Source organism: Typopeltis vanoorti, chromosome 16, assembly GCF_054136105.1.
Source record: "Typopeltis vanoorti isolate ZY-2024b chromosome 16, IOZ_Tvanoo_1.0, whole genome shotgun sequence".
NCBI lineage: Eukaryota > Metazoa > Arthropoda > Arachnida > Uropygi > Thelyphonidae > Typopeltis > Typopeltis vanoorti.
Window position 1 is genome coordinate 72,065,300 of NC_143564.1, and position 17,515 is coordinate 72,082,814.

A 17,515-nucleotide genomic window follows, 5' to 3' on the forward strand; every position below is an offset into this window, starting at 1 on the left:
GGTTAAGCTCAGTAGTGAGGGCGGTTCCACTGGAACAAAGATTGTGAGCTCTATTGGTAAGAGTTTTAATAATGCCATATTGTTGAGAGGGGTGGTGGTGGGAGAGTTTGTGAATATATCTGCCTGTGTGTGTGTGTGTGAGTTTTCTGTATACAGTGAAGGCAAGTGTATCATTAGGCAGGCGTGTGACTAAGGTGTCTAGGAAGGGTAAACAATTGTTCTTTTCCTTTTCCATAGTAAACTGGATTCTTGGATGTAGGCTATTAAGGTGATTTACTTGCCAGGAACTTTCCTCTTTAACTTCTTGAGCCCCCATGGAATTCTGATTTTTCTATCCTTGCAGATTACTCACCACATGCCTCTTTGGCTGTATCAATCAAAGTTTTCATTAGGGTTTGCCACTGAATCTCCAAGGTTTGGTTCTTGTTTTCAAACTCAGTTTTTCTTGAATAATGTTTGTATATTTGAGTCTACAGTTCACATCTGGTAGCTGTTCAACCCTTCTTTTCAATACGAAGTTCAATTTTATCCTGCTGTACAATAAATGGTGATCACTTCTATTTCAAATCTCTGTATACTCTTGTGCCTAAGACTTTTCTTATTCCTTGCATCTTCTCTCCATGTGAATTTGTGTACATTTTTATGTTGGAACATGGTGTTAGTAATAACTAGTCCATGTCCTAAGCAGAAATCTAACAGGTACTTACCACTATTATTAGCTTTGCTCTTTTCTCCAAATTTTCTGGAAACATTCTTGTCTGGTAATTATTTTCAACTCTGCTGTTTAGATCTCCAACAAGGATTAACTTTCCTTTTTCACTGTGTCAGCTGCCTTCTCTGATGTCTCAAAAAATACCCTTTATTTCTTTCTTCATAGTACTTCGACCATTGTGCTTATGCGACCATAAGCACAAATGTGTTATTATCCAGTTCCCCATTCTGATATTAGTCTCAATCACTCTACTTGATATTGCCTGCTGTTCAAGAAGATTATTCCTCATATTCAGTGTTGAATATTATAGGTACTCCATCTTTTCCCTGATTCTTATTTCTTGAATAGAACGTCTTATATTTGTTGCTTAGAAAGATCAAACCTGCTTTTGACTTCTTTGTTTCAGTAAATAAAAAAAAAAAAAAAAAATTATGATCCACAAACCATAGGTTTGCAGATCATAATTTCCAGGATGTCAGATATAGAAACCCCCTGAAATACAAAGGGAAAAAAGAAATATGTTTAATGATGAAAATAGAGAATTTGTTCAAATGCAATACAACTTGAGACCAAGAAAAACCTAAAAGGGTGAAATCAGTCATGTCTTCTCCAGAAAACGTGCAGGCAACAGGTTAAGAAAAAAGTTTTTGTGAAAAAAATTTTTTGAGAGAGAGAGTAGGTCTTTGTAAAATCTCGTATAGAAAAAAAAAATAGAAATATTTTTTCTATGCTGATTTTACATAGGCAATTAAATTATGCGTTTGTAAGAACCACTAGATTTGTAACTACAATTAAGCTCAGAGAGGATTAGGCAAAAAGAGACCCAAGGCTAGCAACAATCGCCACCATAGTGTATGCCAAATAAGTGGCCAGAGTTTTTGACAGAAGCCATTGGGTATATGCTGGATTTTTTGCCTGGATGCTTTGGCACAATTCCAACTCACAGTGCATATTTATGTACCATAGGTTTGTGACCTGTTATGTGGGAGAGAGAAAAATTTTTTTCCGTTCACGTTCTTTTTCAGCTGCTCCCATTTCTATATGGGATCGCTGTTTCTGATGAGTCTTCTCCACTGGTTTCTATTGTAGACTGCATATTTGTCCAGGTTTTTCTCCTTCAGATTTTCCTCTACATTATCTTTCCACCTCTTTTTTTGGTCTTCCTCTTCTTCTTCCTCCTCCCTGTATTTCCATCCACCATATTTTTCATTTCACCTCGTTAGATGTCCATATCATCTTAAACATGCTTTGTGTATTTTGTTTGTAATTGCAGTCACCTTGTGCTCATTCCACACCTGGTCTTTCCTTGTTACTCAACACAGCCATTGAAGCATCCTCATTTCTATAGGACTTCTTCATAGGCAGTGTCTCCAAATCCATATAACATTGTAAGTATCACTACTGCTCTGTATATTTTTCCTTTCAATTTCACTGGAACTTTTCTATCACACAAAATTCCCAACATTTCCAATTCTTCCATTCTGCCTGAATTCAGTTATTGACTGCTCTTTCCACTTCACCTTTACTATCAACTAATGAATCCAGATATTTGAATTTATCTACTTTCTTTATGACCTCTCCATTCAGCACCACATCATCCTCAGTGTTCATTTTGACCACACACCAGATATTCAATTTTTCTTCTGCTAACTCTCAGTCCTCTTTCGTCTAATACCTGTTCTACCTTATCAGCTTTTGTTCCACTTCCTCTCTTGTTTCTGCACACAGCACAATATTGTCTGCATATAGTATACTTCAAGGTGCTCTCGTTCTGATTTGCACTGTCAAAGTATCTATTACTACATTAAAGAGAAAAGGGCTGAGTGCTGATCCATGATGTAAACCAACTGTTACCTCAAAACTCTGTTATTCTCAAACAGCTTCTAAATCTCTTTTCTAGGTACTGCATCATATGCTTTCTCTAAATCTATAAAAACGACATGTAGTGGCCTTTATCCTTCCATATATTTCTCAATCATCTGCCTTAGAATAAATACAGCATCCACAGTTCCTCTTTGAGGCATAAAACTAAACTGTTCTTTTGCAATACTAACTTCTTTTCTCAGCCTTCCATCTATGATTCTTTCAAATAACTTCATTGTATGAGACGAGTGTAATTCCTCTATAATTACTACAGTTCTGTATATCTCCCTTTCCCTTATATATAGGTACGACCCCCACTCTGTCTCCATTCCTCAGGAATTACCTCTTAACTATAGATCTCTTTCAACAGATTCCATATTAATTCAATACCTTCATCTGCTAATGCTTTCCAGACCTCCACCGGTATTTCATCTGGTCCAAACAGCCTTTCCACTCTTCATTTTGGCCATCGCTCTCACCACTTCCTCTCTGTCAATTACCCTAGTCATTTCTTCATTTGGTAGTTCCTCTTCCTCAGACAGCCTCCCCTTAATTCCATCTGCTTCCTTAATCTGTTTCACCTTGGAGAGATCTTTCATTGCTTTACTCCGATATTTAGTCAACCTGTAAACCTTCTTCTATCCTTCAGTCATTTCTAATTCATCATACGAATTTTTATATACCTTTGCTTGTGCCACTGCTTTTCTTGCTTCTTTCCTCTATAGAGCTCATGATCTTCATCCCTCTGGGAGGCATTCCAAACTTTTTTTGCTGCTTTCTTCCTTTGTATCACTGCTTGTACATTTTCATCTCACCACCAGATTTCCTTGTTTTCTCTTATCTTGCCTGATGTTTCTCCCAGCATCTCCTTGCCACATTTTCTGATTGTGTCTGCACTGTGTTGCCACCATTGCTGGAAATCACTGAAATCTCTTTTTATATCCTAAAGTAAGAAAATTTTGAAACAAATCAAAGTTGAAAAGCTACCAGATGTGAACTGTAGACTCAAATATACAAACATTATTCAAGAAAAACTGAGTTTGAAAACAAGAACCATTTCTTTAAATCTGTTCTTTACTACTTCCTCCTTTAGTTTAAATCACTTTATCCTGTGTGTTCTTCTGCACTTCTTGTGTTCTTGTTATTTTCACTCTTTTGAGATGCAAGTCCATGCAGAGTAGTTGATACTGTGAAGTGACGTGGTCTCCAGGAATTATCCCACAGTTCCCGACTTCCTTGAAATGTGTTCTTCTGCATGTCAATTTGAGATGTTATGCCCTCTTGCTGAAGAAAGTATTCACTAGAGCCATTTCAAATGCAACTGCAAAATTTATTATTCTTAACACTTCCTGATTCACTTCACATATCCCATGATCTCCATGTGTTCTCTCACACTGTTCATTTTTCCTACCTGCATGTCCATTTAGATCACCCCCAATAATTACATGCATGTTCCTCTTCCTTCAATCCCTGCATCACTTCATCCATTTGTCCAGAATGCAACCTTTTCTTCATCTGTACATCCAACCTGTGGGGCATACTCACTAATCAAATTAACTATTTAATCTTTATAGTTTAATTTCACATGCATAGTTCTATCATTTCTATGAATTACTTCTAGCACACAGTCCTTCATTTCTTTACTCAATATAATTCTCACTCCATTTCTTCCCATCTCTGATGCTCCACTATAGAATAACTTGTAACCATCTCCCAGTTCTTTTGCTTTGTTGCCTCGCCACCTAGTTTCTTGTACACATAACATGTGCAAGAAACTCAGTGGTGAGTTTCTTTCCCACTCTTCTTCTTTTCATCATCTTCCTCTACCAGTCATACTCTCCATATTCAGTAAGGCAACCCTCAGTCTTTTAGGAGTTAGCTTCTTTAGCTGCACCTGCTCTTGGTGCAGTAACCCCTGCCCTTGTATCACAGATATAGGGCAGTGTATCTGTGCATCATTTATGGGGTACACTCTAGCAGTCCTCAAATAGTCCACTACTTGACTCATCATATGAATTTTGGCACTGTTTTTACAACTGGATGACCTTCCTGATGTCAACTCTCCCCCTTTATCGTGACTTAGGACCTTTCGAAGAATAGGCTAAAGCCTTAAAAATCTTAACCCCCCGAGTGGGGTTTAAGGTTTTTTAGTTCATGCTATTAGAACCAATTCAAAAAAAAAAAAGGTGATAAGTGTTAACCTTCAAACTATTGACCTATTGTTCTCACCTAAGTGTTTTCTAAAGCAATGGAGAAGGTCATCAGTGGTCAACTTCTTCACCACTTGGAGAACCTACATCACCCTACCTCTGAGCACATGCCAGAGGTGGGTGATGTAGGACAAGTATGGAGAACCCTATGCTTTTACAATTGACATTTCCTACGCATTTGACATGGTGTGATACTGGGGACTTCTCAGCAAACTGCCATGGTCGGTCTTCCTTCCTTTGCAATTGGATTGACAGGTCATGCATTACGTGTAACAGTGGAAGGTGTTCTCGCTTCAGATTTTCTTATTAATGTGTTCTCAGGGCTGTTATTTCACCTCCATTATTTTATACATAAATTTTAAACTCTGCTGTTTTATACATAAAACTTTCCCTCAATAACCTCAAACTCTATTCATAGTTTTGTTGATAAAACTCTTCACTCATCCTACTCATGTAATCAATCTTACAGTGCTCAACCATCTCAAGCATTCATTTACAATAAATCTCCTAAGCACTTACTTCCACACCATCCTTCAATGGGGTTATAACAATCTAGTTATCTTCAAAATCACCAAAAACAGTTTTCTCTTTTTTCTCAAAAAAAAAAACAAAAAAAAAAAAACTTAATTCTTCGATTCTCCTCTTACCTTTGATAATGCTCAGTTCAAGTGAGGACACGATCCCTCTTTTTGGACTGACACTCCTAGCCTTTCCTAGCATAATCACATCGCTTCTATAACATCTTCAGCTTCCTCAAACCCTGACATTCTCTTTCACTCAAGATATTATGTTGCATCTGTCCATTTACTTACTCTGTCGAAAATTTGTTCAACCTTCGAATACCACCTTCACATTTTAGGTGTGTACGTAAAACCTCTCTAATTTGCGATGCTATTCAAAAAAGAACATTTGGTTGACTGATGACTTCTTTCTCTTTACAACCACTATCTCACAGATGTTCACTTTCTGCATTGCATCTCTTCTGTAGATATTTCCATGGGTGCTATTCAGGAACACCAGCATCCATTATGCACCCCATTTCTGCTAAACACAGGCCAACATAAGCAACAGCTGCCCAATATCCTTTTACAGTTGAACTGTCATACACAAACTTGCTATTTGCATTGGACACACCTGCCCAGACTAGTTTTTGTAAGCATAGTTCTAAGACAAGTCTTATGCATAAATATACAGTCAGTCCTGAACTTATGATAAGGTTCCATTCCAATGATCCCGTCATAAGTTGGAAATCACTGTATATACCATAAGGATATGTTCAAAATTAACATACCTGAATGCTGAAATGTATAGGTCTATTTTTTGTGGTATTTTTAATTAATTTTACTCTTTGTTTATAGTGAAATAATACAATTTACATATCCCTTAATATTCTTTAGTATCCCTTATCTGCTCCACCAAAGACCAGCCACAACCCCCAGACCTGCTATGTACTAACCAAGTTCCTTGCAGTTGCAAACTGTCTTCTTAAGACCAAACAAGCAGAACAGCCAATATTGGAATTGTAGAATACAAGGATTATATTGGGTTCCACCACCACAGTCACTCAGGACTTGCTGATCGTGCTTTGGGTACCCACCACAAGATACGCTGAAAGATGGTCACTACCGAACTGCAACAAATAAGCATGAGAGATTCTTTCTAGAATCTCTGCCTCAACCTTAAGAAAATGTCCAAATCTCAACAAGTTTGGATGCATGAAACCACCCTAAAATTGGGAATCACTCATATTCCAAACTTAAGCCCAACAGCCAAGACCCATTAGCCCACTTAGGGGCACTATTTAGGACTTTAGGCTCAATTTTGATTCCCATGCTTCAGCCTCATTTATCCATTGTTGGTGCCTGCATGCATATATTGTACTGTACTATTCCATATGATAGCAATTTGACTTTGCCAAAATATTAGAAATATTAATTCAATTTATTATAATTAATAATTAGTATATGTTGTAATTTTCTTAAAAAATACCATGAAGAAAACTGAAACTGAAATATTACTATTATTACTATTATTACGGGCAACTCCAGGGAGTCATTAGACTCATCGAGGGAGGCCCCAATCATATTCATCACAACTATCTGACATTCATACAGTATCTATCATACCTCGCCTTAAACTCATTCACTGTCACAGCATCCACTACAGACTCAGGGAGCGCATTCCACTCATTCACTACTCTAAAAGTAAAGAACCCAGCTCTAACACCTTTACTAACCACACTTTTGCCCAGTTTCCATGGATGTCCCCTAGTCCTCCCACAACCAGCCCTGTTCTCAAAAATATCTTCTGAATTAATTTTATAGAAACCCTTCAGTAATTTGAATGTCTCAATCATATCTCCCCTCCTCCGCCTATCAACCAATTTTTGCAACCCACAAATCCTCAACCTGTTCTCATACGGTTCATTCCACAGACCTGCTATCATCTTGGTCACTCGCCTCTGGATCCTCTCCACCTCCTCCCCATCAAGAAGAAATCTAGGTGACCAAATCTGAGCACAGTAGTCTAGATGGGGTCTTATCAAGGCTCGATACAGAGGAACAATAACCTGCTTGTCTCTGCTTGTCAACGTATTCTTCAGCAACCAAGTGATTTGATGAGCTGTTTTGGTCACTTTTGCAATGTGTCCCCTAAATTTCAATTCCCTATCCACCAACACTCCTAAATCTCGTGCCTCATCAATTTCCTGGAGCAGGGTTCCACCAATGCAGTAAACTGCCGCCAATCTTTTCACCCCAAAATGCATAACCTTACATTTTGCCACATTAAACTGACATCCATTCTCCTTAGCCCAGACCTCCAATCTATCCAAATCATCCTGCAAAATTTTGACGTCATCTGCATTCACTATTGCCCTACCCAACTTCGCATCATCCGCAAACAAATGAACTGTTCCTCTCAGATCATTTCCTATATCATTTATGAACAAATTAAACAGCAGTGGTCCAAGAACAGATCCTTGTGGCACACCACTAGTAACAGGCCGTCTTGTGGACTCTACTCCCGAGTAAACCACTCTCTGATATCTCTCCGTCAACCACCCTCCTATCCATCTCACCAACCCTATGTCCATTCCCATATGCTGCAATTTACTGATTAGAATTCCATGTGGAATCCTGTCAAAGGCCTTGGCAAGGTCCAGTAGAATCACCGTAAACCCATTACCCTTATCCAGTTCAGCCGTCACTGTGTTATAATACGTGAGCAAGTTACTGAGGCATGACCTACCCTTCACAAAACCATGCTGTCCCCGATACAGTATCCCATTTTCTTCTATCCAATCTTGTATTTTCCTCTTGACTATTTTCTCTAAGACCTTGACAATGATTCCTGATATGCTAATCGGTTGGTAATTTACAATAGCAGTCTTGGAACCACCTTTATGCAGTGGAACTCCCTCAATATTCCCTCAATAGTTTATTAAAATTTTATGTAAATAAATTCATTGGACATTTTATGCATGCAGGAGACAAGGTAGAAGGGGAAAACGTGAAGGAACTAGGAGACGGGTATAAATTGTTCTATTCTAAAGCAAATAAAGAGGGAAGAAACGGTGTCGGAATTGTGGTGTGTGACAGAATGAAGGGCGAAGTACTGGAAGTGAGTAGGAGGAGGAACGACAGGATCATGCAAATGAAAGTGGGGCTTGGAGAAGAGCAACTAGGTGTCTTACGTGTATATGCCCCATAAGTTGGGTGTACAGCAAAAGAGAAAGATGAATTCTGGAACGTGCTAGATGAAGAAATGAGGGATAATGGAAGAAAACGAGATGGTGTTTGTCAGAGAAGACAGGAACGGACACATAGGGAGACATAACAGGGACTGTGAAAGGGTGCATGGCAACTATGGAGTCGGAATGATGAACCAGGAAAAAGAGAGGATTGTGGACTTCGCAGCAGTGTTTGATCTGGCAATTGTGAACTCCTTTTTCTGTAAGAGGAAAAGCATTTGATAACATTTAGAAGTGGCAACAACAGTTCACAAATTGACTACATTTTGACTAGAAGAAAACATCTTAAGGCAGTAACAAATTGTAAGGTAATTCCAACAGATCAAGCGGCACAGCAACACCATCTGCAGTGCGCAGACTTTAAAATAAGGTCAGAGATAAGAATCTTTGGAAGCCATGGGAGGAAGACAATTAAGTGGTTTCGCTTAAAAGAAGAGAGTGGAACCATTTTAGGAAGAGGGTGTAAGAGAGGATTTCGGATGGACTAGAAAGTGTACAAGACTGGTGGAGACATAATTCAAAAGTAATTCTAAGCTGTGCAATTGAGGTGCTTGGTGAAACATCCGGAAAGATTAGAGAGCAGAAGGAAGGTTAGTGGTGGAATAATAATGTACAAGAAGCAGTGACGGCTAAGAGGAAGGCAAAGCAGATGGGACGAGTCAAGAGTAGAAGAGGACAGAGAGGAGTACAGAGAGAAAAAGCGAGAAGACAAGAGAGTTGTTGCACAGGCGAAGGCCATGGCATATAAAGATCTTTATGATCAATTAGAAACAAAGGAAGGAGAGAGAGTGAGAGATTTATCGATTGGCAAAATGTAGAAATAAGGTATCAAAGGACATCGTACATGTGAGACAGATCAAAGACTCTGGAGGAAGGGTATTAAGGAGGAATGTGGATATAAGAAACAGATGGAGAATAAAGGGATTTTGAATGAAGAAAATGCAAGGAAAATGGAGTGCTATGCGATAAGAGGGTGCCAATCAATCTAAAAGGCAAAATCTACAGGACAGTAGTGAGACCAGCTATGACGTATGCTATGGAAACTATGGCCCTGAGGAAAAATAACATCAGCAGTGTGGAGATAGCAGAAATGAGAATGCTTAGATGGATGTGCAGTGTGACTAGAAAGGATCGTCTGAGAAATGACTATGCAAGGGGAATGGTGAAAGTTACAAACTTAGGAGCAAAGATACAGGAGGCAAGGGTTGAGATGGCTTGGTCATGTGATGAGGAGGGATATAGAGTATGAGGGAAGAAAGTCATGCAGATGGATGTGCAGGGGAGGAGGAAGCACAGGTGGCCAAAGAAGAGATGGAGGGAGATGGTGGAGGACGACTTGAGATGAAGAACTTGGATGTAGCTATAGCCCAAGACAGGAAGTTGTGGGGGATACTCACAATAAACAGCGACCCTACTTAAGTGTGAAAAGCTGCAGAAGAAGAAGAAGAATGTAAATAAATTCATTAGATTTTTGGGAACAGCATTATAGCAGAAAGTTTTTAACACTAATCAATTTTCACATTGTAAGATAAAAGTCCTTCAAGAAACTTTAACATACTAAACGTTAACAGTCTAATAGCTTGCATTTTATAATGCTTAAAGATATGTGTGTAAAATTTACGTTACTTCTGAATACATTGTGCTAATTTTTTAACAATTAAAGGTTAAGCAGAATCTGTAATGCTTACCAAATTTAATTAAACTCGACAAAAAATTATATTCTTGTTTAATTCTTTATCCAAGCATAAGTAAAAAAAGTTTGTGTATGAAGCATCTTCACAACTAAGCTACTTGTATATAAAGGCTAATGACTTCACATTAATTGCCTTAGTATCCCATAATGCAACACTCAAAAGGACATGTGCCTGCATTATGGGATATTAAAACAATTAATGTGATCATTAGCCTCTATATACAAGTAGCTTAGACAGGAAGATTCTTCATGCACAAACTTTATTATCTTACACATATAAAGGATTAAACAAGAATATAATTTCAATGCAAGTTTAATTTAATTCATAACCAATGAAATAAACTTTCAGCAATACTTATATTTGTATTATATTTAGGGGAAAAAAAAAAAAAACTTGAGTAGGCATGATAAATAGTTATGTTTGACACCTGAAAGAAAATGTGGAAAAGAAATGATGTGACAATATGATGAAAGATCAAGCTAATCGACATGAAAAATATATTAGAAATATGAATGAAGAGAAAATAATTACTAAGAATGAAAAAAAAAAAGAGAGAAAGAGAGAGAGAGAGCATGTGACAGTTATACCAAAGAAAACATGCTGGGCACCGATAAAACACTACTAATCAAAGAGCTGAAAAATAAATGTATGTAATGAAATATGAACACAAATGGTTGGTGAAAGAAGAGATCAAAGCTCCCCAGCTGATTAATAATAGCACAGTACTCAAACTCTTGTTAATTAATAATGATATTCTGTCATGCTTAACAAAGCTATAGCTAGTTCCAACAATATTATACTGCAAAACAAGCTGTTTTAAACTTTAATGTCATCACTTCCACCTGTGATTTGTTATCTAAAACTTTTATTTTAGCACATTAATCCCATACAAGAGATTCTCAATGCTACAGTATGTGTGTGGGGGGGGGGGAGTATATGCACACCTACAAGATATTCCTATGAACATTTTAAGAATCTATATCAGTTATAATCATCAGACAAAGGGAAGAAAAACTTCATGCAAATTACACAGACAGACAGATGCAAATTTAGATATCAATAGTCTAAACTTATGGCTGGGATAAACAACAAACATGATGATATAACATGAACAAATGCCTGCCAGGTGGAGTACTGTGTGGTAAAGGACTCCTTCCCCTCTTTTATGTAAACAGAGTGAACAGTGAACAGGAAGGTGACAAAATATTCTACAAGCTGTTGAAAAAGCTCAGAAATGGAGGAGAGTGCTGTAAAAGGAAATAGTGATGATAAAGATGACATGTAAACTGGAGAAAAATATATTCTTGATGTATGAAGTAATTACTTCGAAAAACTGCTAAATGAAATAAGCAGTGACAGCACAGTGGGGGAAAAAAAAAACACTCAACAGGCATGCAATCAGGAATACATATTCATACTTGAAGTAGGAAAAGCCATCAAAAGCCTGAGATCTGGAAAGGTAGCAGGAGTAGATGATATTCGATCAGAAATGCTCAAGTATGTAGGTATAAAAGTATTGCAGTGGCTGCAATGCATAGTTCAGAAGGCCTGGACAGAGGGCCAAATTCCAGATGATTGGAGTAGAGCTCTCGTAGTACCCATATACAAAGAGGAAAATAAAACTGAATGTGAGAATTACAGAGGTATTTCCCTACTGAGTGTTCCTGGCAAGATCTATGCAAGTATACTTGAGAAATGGTTCAGAAGGATTGTGGAAGGGAACCTTGGTGAAGAACAAGCTGGATTCAGGCCAAATAGAGGCTGTCAGGATCAGATTTTCACTTTATGACAAATAGTTAAGAAATCATAAGAATATAACAAAGATCTGTATTTAAGTTTTGTAGATCTGGAAAAGGCATATGACAAGGTGCGAAGAAAGAAGCTGTTCAATACGCTACAGTTATATGGTTTCAATGGGGCATTATATCAAGCAGTACTTAGTCTTTATTTGAGTTGTAAGTCAGCAGTTAGAATAAAGGAAGTACAGCAAGATGGTTTAATGTTAAATCTGGTGTCAGACAAGGATGTAAATTATCCCCTCTGTTATTCATTATCTATATGGATTACATTATGAATCAAAGTGTATTAAACCTGATATCAAAATTGGAAATGTTAATCTCAACTCTTTACTTTATGTAGATGATGTTATACTTTGAAATAAATCCGGTACAACTCTACAAGATTCCCTGATTAAATTAAATAAATGTTGTAATAGATATGGTATAAAAATCAGCAATAACAAGACAAAGGCAATGAAAATAGGCAGAAACATTGAATATATCAACTGCACTGTGAATGGAGAACCTATAGAACAAGTAAAACATTTCAGCTATTTAGGCACAATTTTTAGTGTAGACAGTAAATTAAATATGGAAATAGAAAACAGAATGAACAAAGCCAGTATGGTAGGAAGTCAACTGAATAAATTTATATGGAATAAGAGAGAAATTAGTCAAAACACTAAATTAGCTGTATACAAGACAGTGTTCAAACCAATTATAGATCTGAGAGCTGGTTAGAAATAAAACACTTGACCAAGGACTAGAGACCACAGATATGAGACTCTTGAGAAAGATTAGGGGCATGAACAGATGCATCAATGACAATATCATATTAAAAATGAGGATATTAGGAAAGAACTTAACATTGTTAGCAGAGCTAATTTCAGGTGGTATGGCCACTTAAACAGAATGGAAGAGGAAAGATTAGCAAGACAAGTGTTCTCTGCAAGGTCAGTAAGAAAAAGATCCAGAGGAAGACCAAGATATAGGTGGATTGATACAGTAAAAAGTGCCTTAGAAGAGAGAAATATAAGAGCTGATAACATGCGAGTCTTGATAGATAACAGACTGATTTGGAAGATAATTGTTGATAGGAAGTTAGTAATGATGTAAGTAGTACCATCATAATATCCTGTTTTTCATGTAGTACTATCATAATAACCTGTAAACCCCCCTTGAGGGTACATGTCAGGAATATGATGATGAGTGAACAGTGAAAATGCCAACTGATGAAACAAACTAAAGACAACCAATGTAGTAAGTATGAACAGAAAATAAGCAAAACTAGCAAAATTAGAGAAGCACCGTATCAACATAATGTAGACAAGGATTAGTCACTGTCTATACATCATTCAAGGGGGGATCATCTCATGCAGCACCATTATGAATTTATGGTATAAAGAAATATCTATCATTTGTTTATATAAGCAGCAGCAAAAAGACCAACGGTAATGGGTAATGTGTAAAACACATATCTAGCATTACCATATTTTACCAATATACAAAATCAGATTATAAGCATTATAAATAAATAAAAATTATACTCTTTGATTTGTATATATATTTAGAACATCTATTTTATCTGTGTGTGCGTGTGTGCACGCATGCATGTGGGCAGAACACACACTGATAAAATAAAAATGGCAAGCAGTATAATGGAAACATTTATTTAGCAGTAATTCCAACCCACCAAATCTGGTTGGAATTGCTAAATTACTGTCAAAAATGGAAATATTTATCATGTTTCTGGGATTTGTTGATCTTTGATTTTTTTTTTTTTTTTTTTCAATTTATTATAAAAAATACCTTCTGTAAAAATTTTCTGGTAGCTAAATGAAAGGTCTCATTTGGTCTGTAGAACCAACATCCATATATCCATTGTTCACCTTGATTGTCCCTCCAAAGTTTCTCAATATGAATTACATGTGGCTCCATTCCTTTTTCTCTGTAACATGGAAACATTTATATTTCATTCAACTAAATATTTTACAGATTATTTAAAAATATTTCCCTTATAGATCACAGAATAAACATTAATAAAAATTATTTACACATATCATAATGTTACAATCTGAATGATTTTGCCCAAAAGCATTTGTTTTTTGGCATTTCCAGCAATGCATACTTGATAACCTGGGGGGGGGGGGGACTGAAAAATGTATCAATGAATGATCATCAGAAACACAGGATATCCCTACAAGCATTTTTGAAATCTGTATCGAGTTACAGTCATCCGAAAAAAAGTAAAGAAAATCTTTAAGCAGATTATTACAGAGAATGATAAAACTAGTATGTGATTTTGTAGTTAAATTTTTTATTCAAAATATACTGCTCTTCTGTCCCACTGTACGTTCTTGCAAAAAATAAAAATCAGTTATTTTTAATATATTATTACTAACTCCCTTGTTATTGCATGCAGTTATTCTTTCATCAAAAGATAGCATTTAAAGTGATGAAATTTATTAGTCAAAAATTAGCACTACCAAACATATACCTGAATGCAGTCTTGCAATGCATAAGAGTTGCTATAATGATCAATTTAATTTAATTAATTTAAATAGCAGAGTCAAAGGTACTAAAAGAAGCTGAGGATGGTCTTCTTTGGAGACAACACAGCTTGCAAAACTGCACTATTTAGAGCTAAACACCTCTGAAACCTGAAACATTAATGCAATTGATGTTCAGTATACCAAACTCTGAAAGTCAGGTTTTGTCTGCATCAACACAAAATCCTCTGCCTATAACTCCATGTTGACACGTCTGTTAGTAATAATAGATATGCCCAATCCGTGCTAACAGGGATTAAACCATCATGCTGTAGGAATCTGTCTAGGAGGGAACTAGCATAAATAGGGATAAATAAGGATCAAAGTGGCACCCATGCTCCTCAGACAAATGTTTGAGCCTCTTTGGTAGCATGAAACACTAAATTTATGAGTTTTGTGGCCGCATAATGCTACCACTGCTAGAAGATTGAGGTGGCCAAACACCATGTGTTTTTGGCTATTATGGAGAGGAACAGATGCTATGTGCCCTGTAATTAACATTTTGACAACTACTATTTCTGGGAGGCATGAACTTCGGTATATATTATGCCACTGAAAGTAGGTTTTCTATTGTGTACAGATATCAGATGCTTTAGATCATTTATCAATTTCTAGACAAGATCAAAGACATTTCCTGCAAGCACCTGATATTATGGTCAGCTTTAACAATCTTCTGTCTGTTCACTAACATTAGCTAAGAAAAATAATATCTATAATCAGATTGAAGGTACAGCCACGAGGAACCCTCTATTCCCACCTTTGCTAATCATTATTTAAATCATCTGGAGATGAATACTTCATTTTCAACCATTCATCTGGGAACAATACACAAGATGACATATTTCTCATTTGGTCTCATTCTAACATTTCACTAGAATATTGTGCCTTCTAGAAGATTGCAGTTGCCAAAACCTTGATTACAAAGTGCATAATATTTTTTTTCCTCTCCTTCATCATTATAGCAAGTTTCTCACAATCAAATCTTTAATGGAATCAAATGAATATAATATTCATTTGATTCCATTCAACATATTCAACATCATATTCAACAGATATTGGACTTGTTCAATTCTATACCAAAGGAGACGATAACAGAATGCAGAGTTCTGATCCCATATGTATCAGGCATTTTTGAATTAATTAGCATAAACTTAAAATAATGTTACTTGATAACCAACATGTGGGTATCAAGTGACAGTCAATTTTCCAATCAACAATTTTCTAATCTTTTGACAACTACAAAAGACAAACTTTCACCTCTATCTCTAGCTGGTGTTTATCAGATTCCCTGTTAGTGTAATTGAACATACTTTGGAAAGACTAGCCAGTTGACAGAAAAAAAGAATAAGTTAATACCAGTACTACAGTAAGCAGCTTAAACCTCAAAAGACTGTCCAGAAGAACAACACATGCAATTAATAGACATAACACACTGGTCTCACAGCCTTAGTTGCTTCAACTGTAAATCCAAAAAACCAACCAACCAATCTTGCCTTACTATTAAAGAAATTAATTTTACCTAAAATAAAAATGTACAATAGTATCCTTTATTAATTTCACACATACCTTGGTTCAATATATACAAAATCTCCAACGTAGTAAGTTTCGTCTTTAAATACAATGCTGTCAGATGTAGAAATTTCTGTTGTACTTGTCTCTTCCTATATTAATGTAAAAGCATTATTATTATTATAAATAATCAATGTCCATACTAAATTGGGAATAAAGAGCATAATAATACATTTTTCAGGACTAATAAAATAAAGAAGCATGCCTTTTCTTGTTTTGGTTCTAGTTCTGCTTCTTGCTGCTCTTTTGGTAATTTTTCTTGTTTAAGAATTTCCAAACTGGCTTGAAGATCAGCTTCTTTATAACGAAGGGCTGGGGAATGAAGAACCTCTCGACCTTTACACAGCTGGTCTCTCATTTTAATAAAATATGACTGCAGTTCTATAGAGTCTTCAAAAACTTGTGAATCTGTGCGACTCTTATGACGGGTATGCTCAAAGACCTCAAAAACATCTTCTTGAAACCTATCAAGTCGGCGGTACCTTCCCTTGATAATATATAACAAAGAGGGTCAAGACAATACAAGCTGATAATATTAAAACTAGGATAGAATTTAATAAATGATAATAATATCTTAATTATTATTATATGAATCTCACCCTCACAAGAGTGAGCCTATCATACATTAAGTAACATGGGTGGGCTAAGGTTAGGCAATCCAATTTACCTACTCTACAGACCAGACATGGTACTTGTTTATCAAGACTTTGGGAATCCAATAAATAGAGTGATGTCTCACAATGGGCAATGAGAATTACTTACCAGTGTTAGATATTGAATGGAGAACTTCTTGACAAGTTATTCATTCAGGATCTAACATGTAAGCTTTACAAAATAAAGAAATTTGCATAATACCTGCTTACCAGCAGAAGGTGAGAAACACCTAAGTTGTTGCATGTGAAAGTGTATATCAGTATGTGTAATGTATTGGAATTATTTATTGTCAAATGGAAAGCTAAAATCAAGAATTATGTCAGATTAGCAATTCACGTAAAGGAATAATGGCTTAATTTATGTATTATTAAGCTATCAAAAAATCATAAGTCGCCAGGTAAGAAATAACTAAGAGGATCAATGGTCACATCTAAGCCGCAAGTGACTGTTGTAATGCCGAAGACTACAGCTTATTGGGAAGGCTGATGTAAGCACAGTTCCTCGAAAACAACACCTAATAGTAAGGAGGGAAAGCAGGGGATCAACCTAAGGGCAATGTAAGTTATGGATCATGTGAAAAAACAATACAGAAAAAGAGGGTGCTGAGAAAAAATATTTAAGGCAATATGCACCAAGCTCTGTTTTTTTTTTTCGTTTCTTCAGGGATTTTGGAGATCGAGGACTCTCAACGAGTGATCGGAGATAGGACAAGCCGAGGGTGCTATGTCGACGGAC

General features: G+C 36.4%; 1 protein-coding gene across 6 annotated transcripts in view; it reads right to left on the reverse strand.

Annotated features, from left to right (window-relative positions):
* polybromo (protein) overlaps nt 1–17,515 on the reverse strand; it is a 686,480-nt gene that overhangs the window by 330,157 nt on the left and 338,808 nt on the right. For all 6 annotated transcript variants that reach the window (XM_090406695.1, XM_090406694.1, XM_090406697.1 and 3 more), the window contains 3 exons: nt 16,332–16,613; nt 16,124–16,218; nt 13,818–13,956 (listed from right to left, as the gene is read on the reverse strand). In XM_090406695.1, coding sequence (XP_090262821.1) covers nt 13,818–13,956; nt 16,124–16,218; nt 16,332–16,613 — 516 coding nt within the window. The remainder of the gene's footprint in view (nt 1–13,817; nt 13,957–16,123; nt 16,219–16,331; nt 16,614–17,515) is intronic.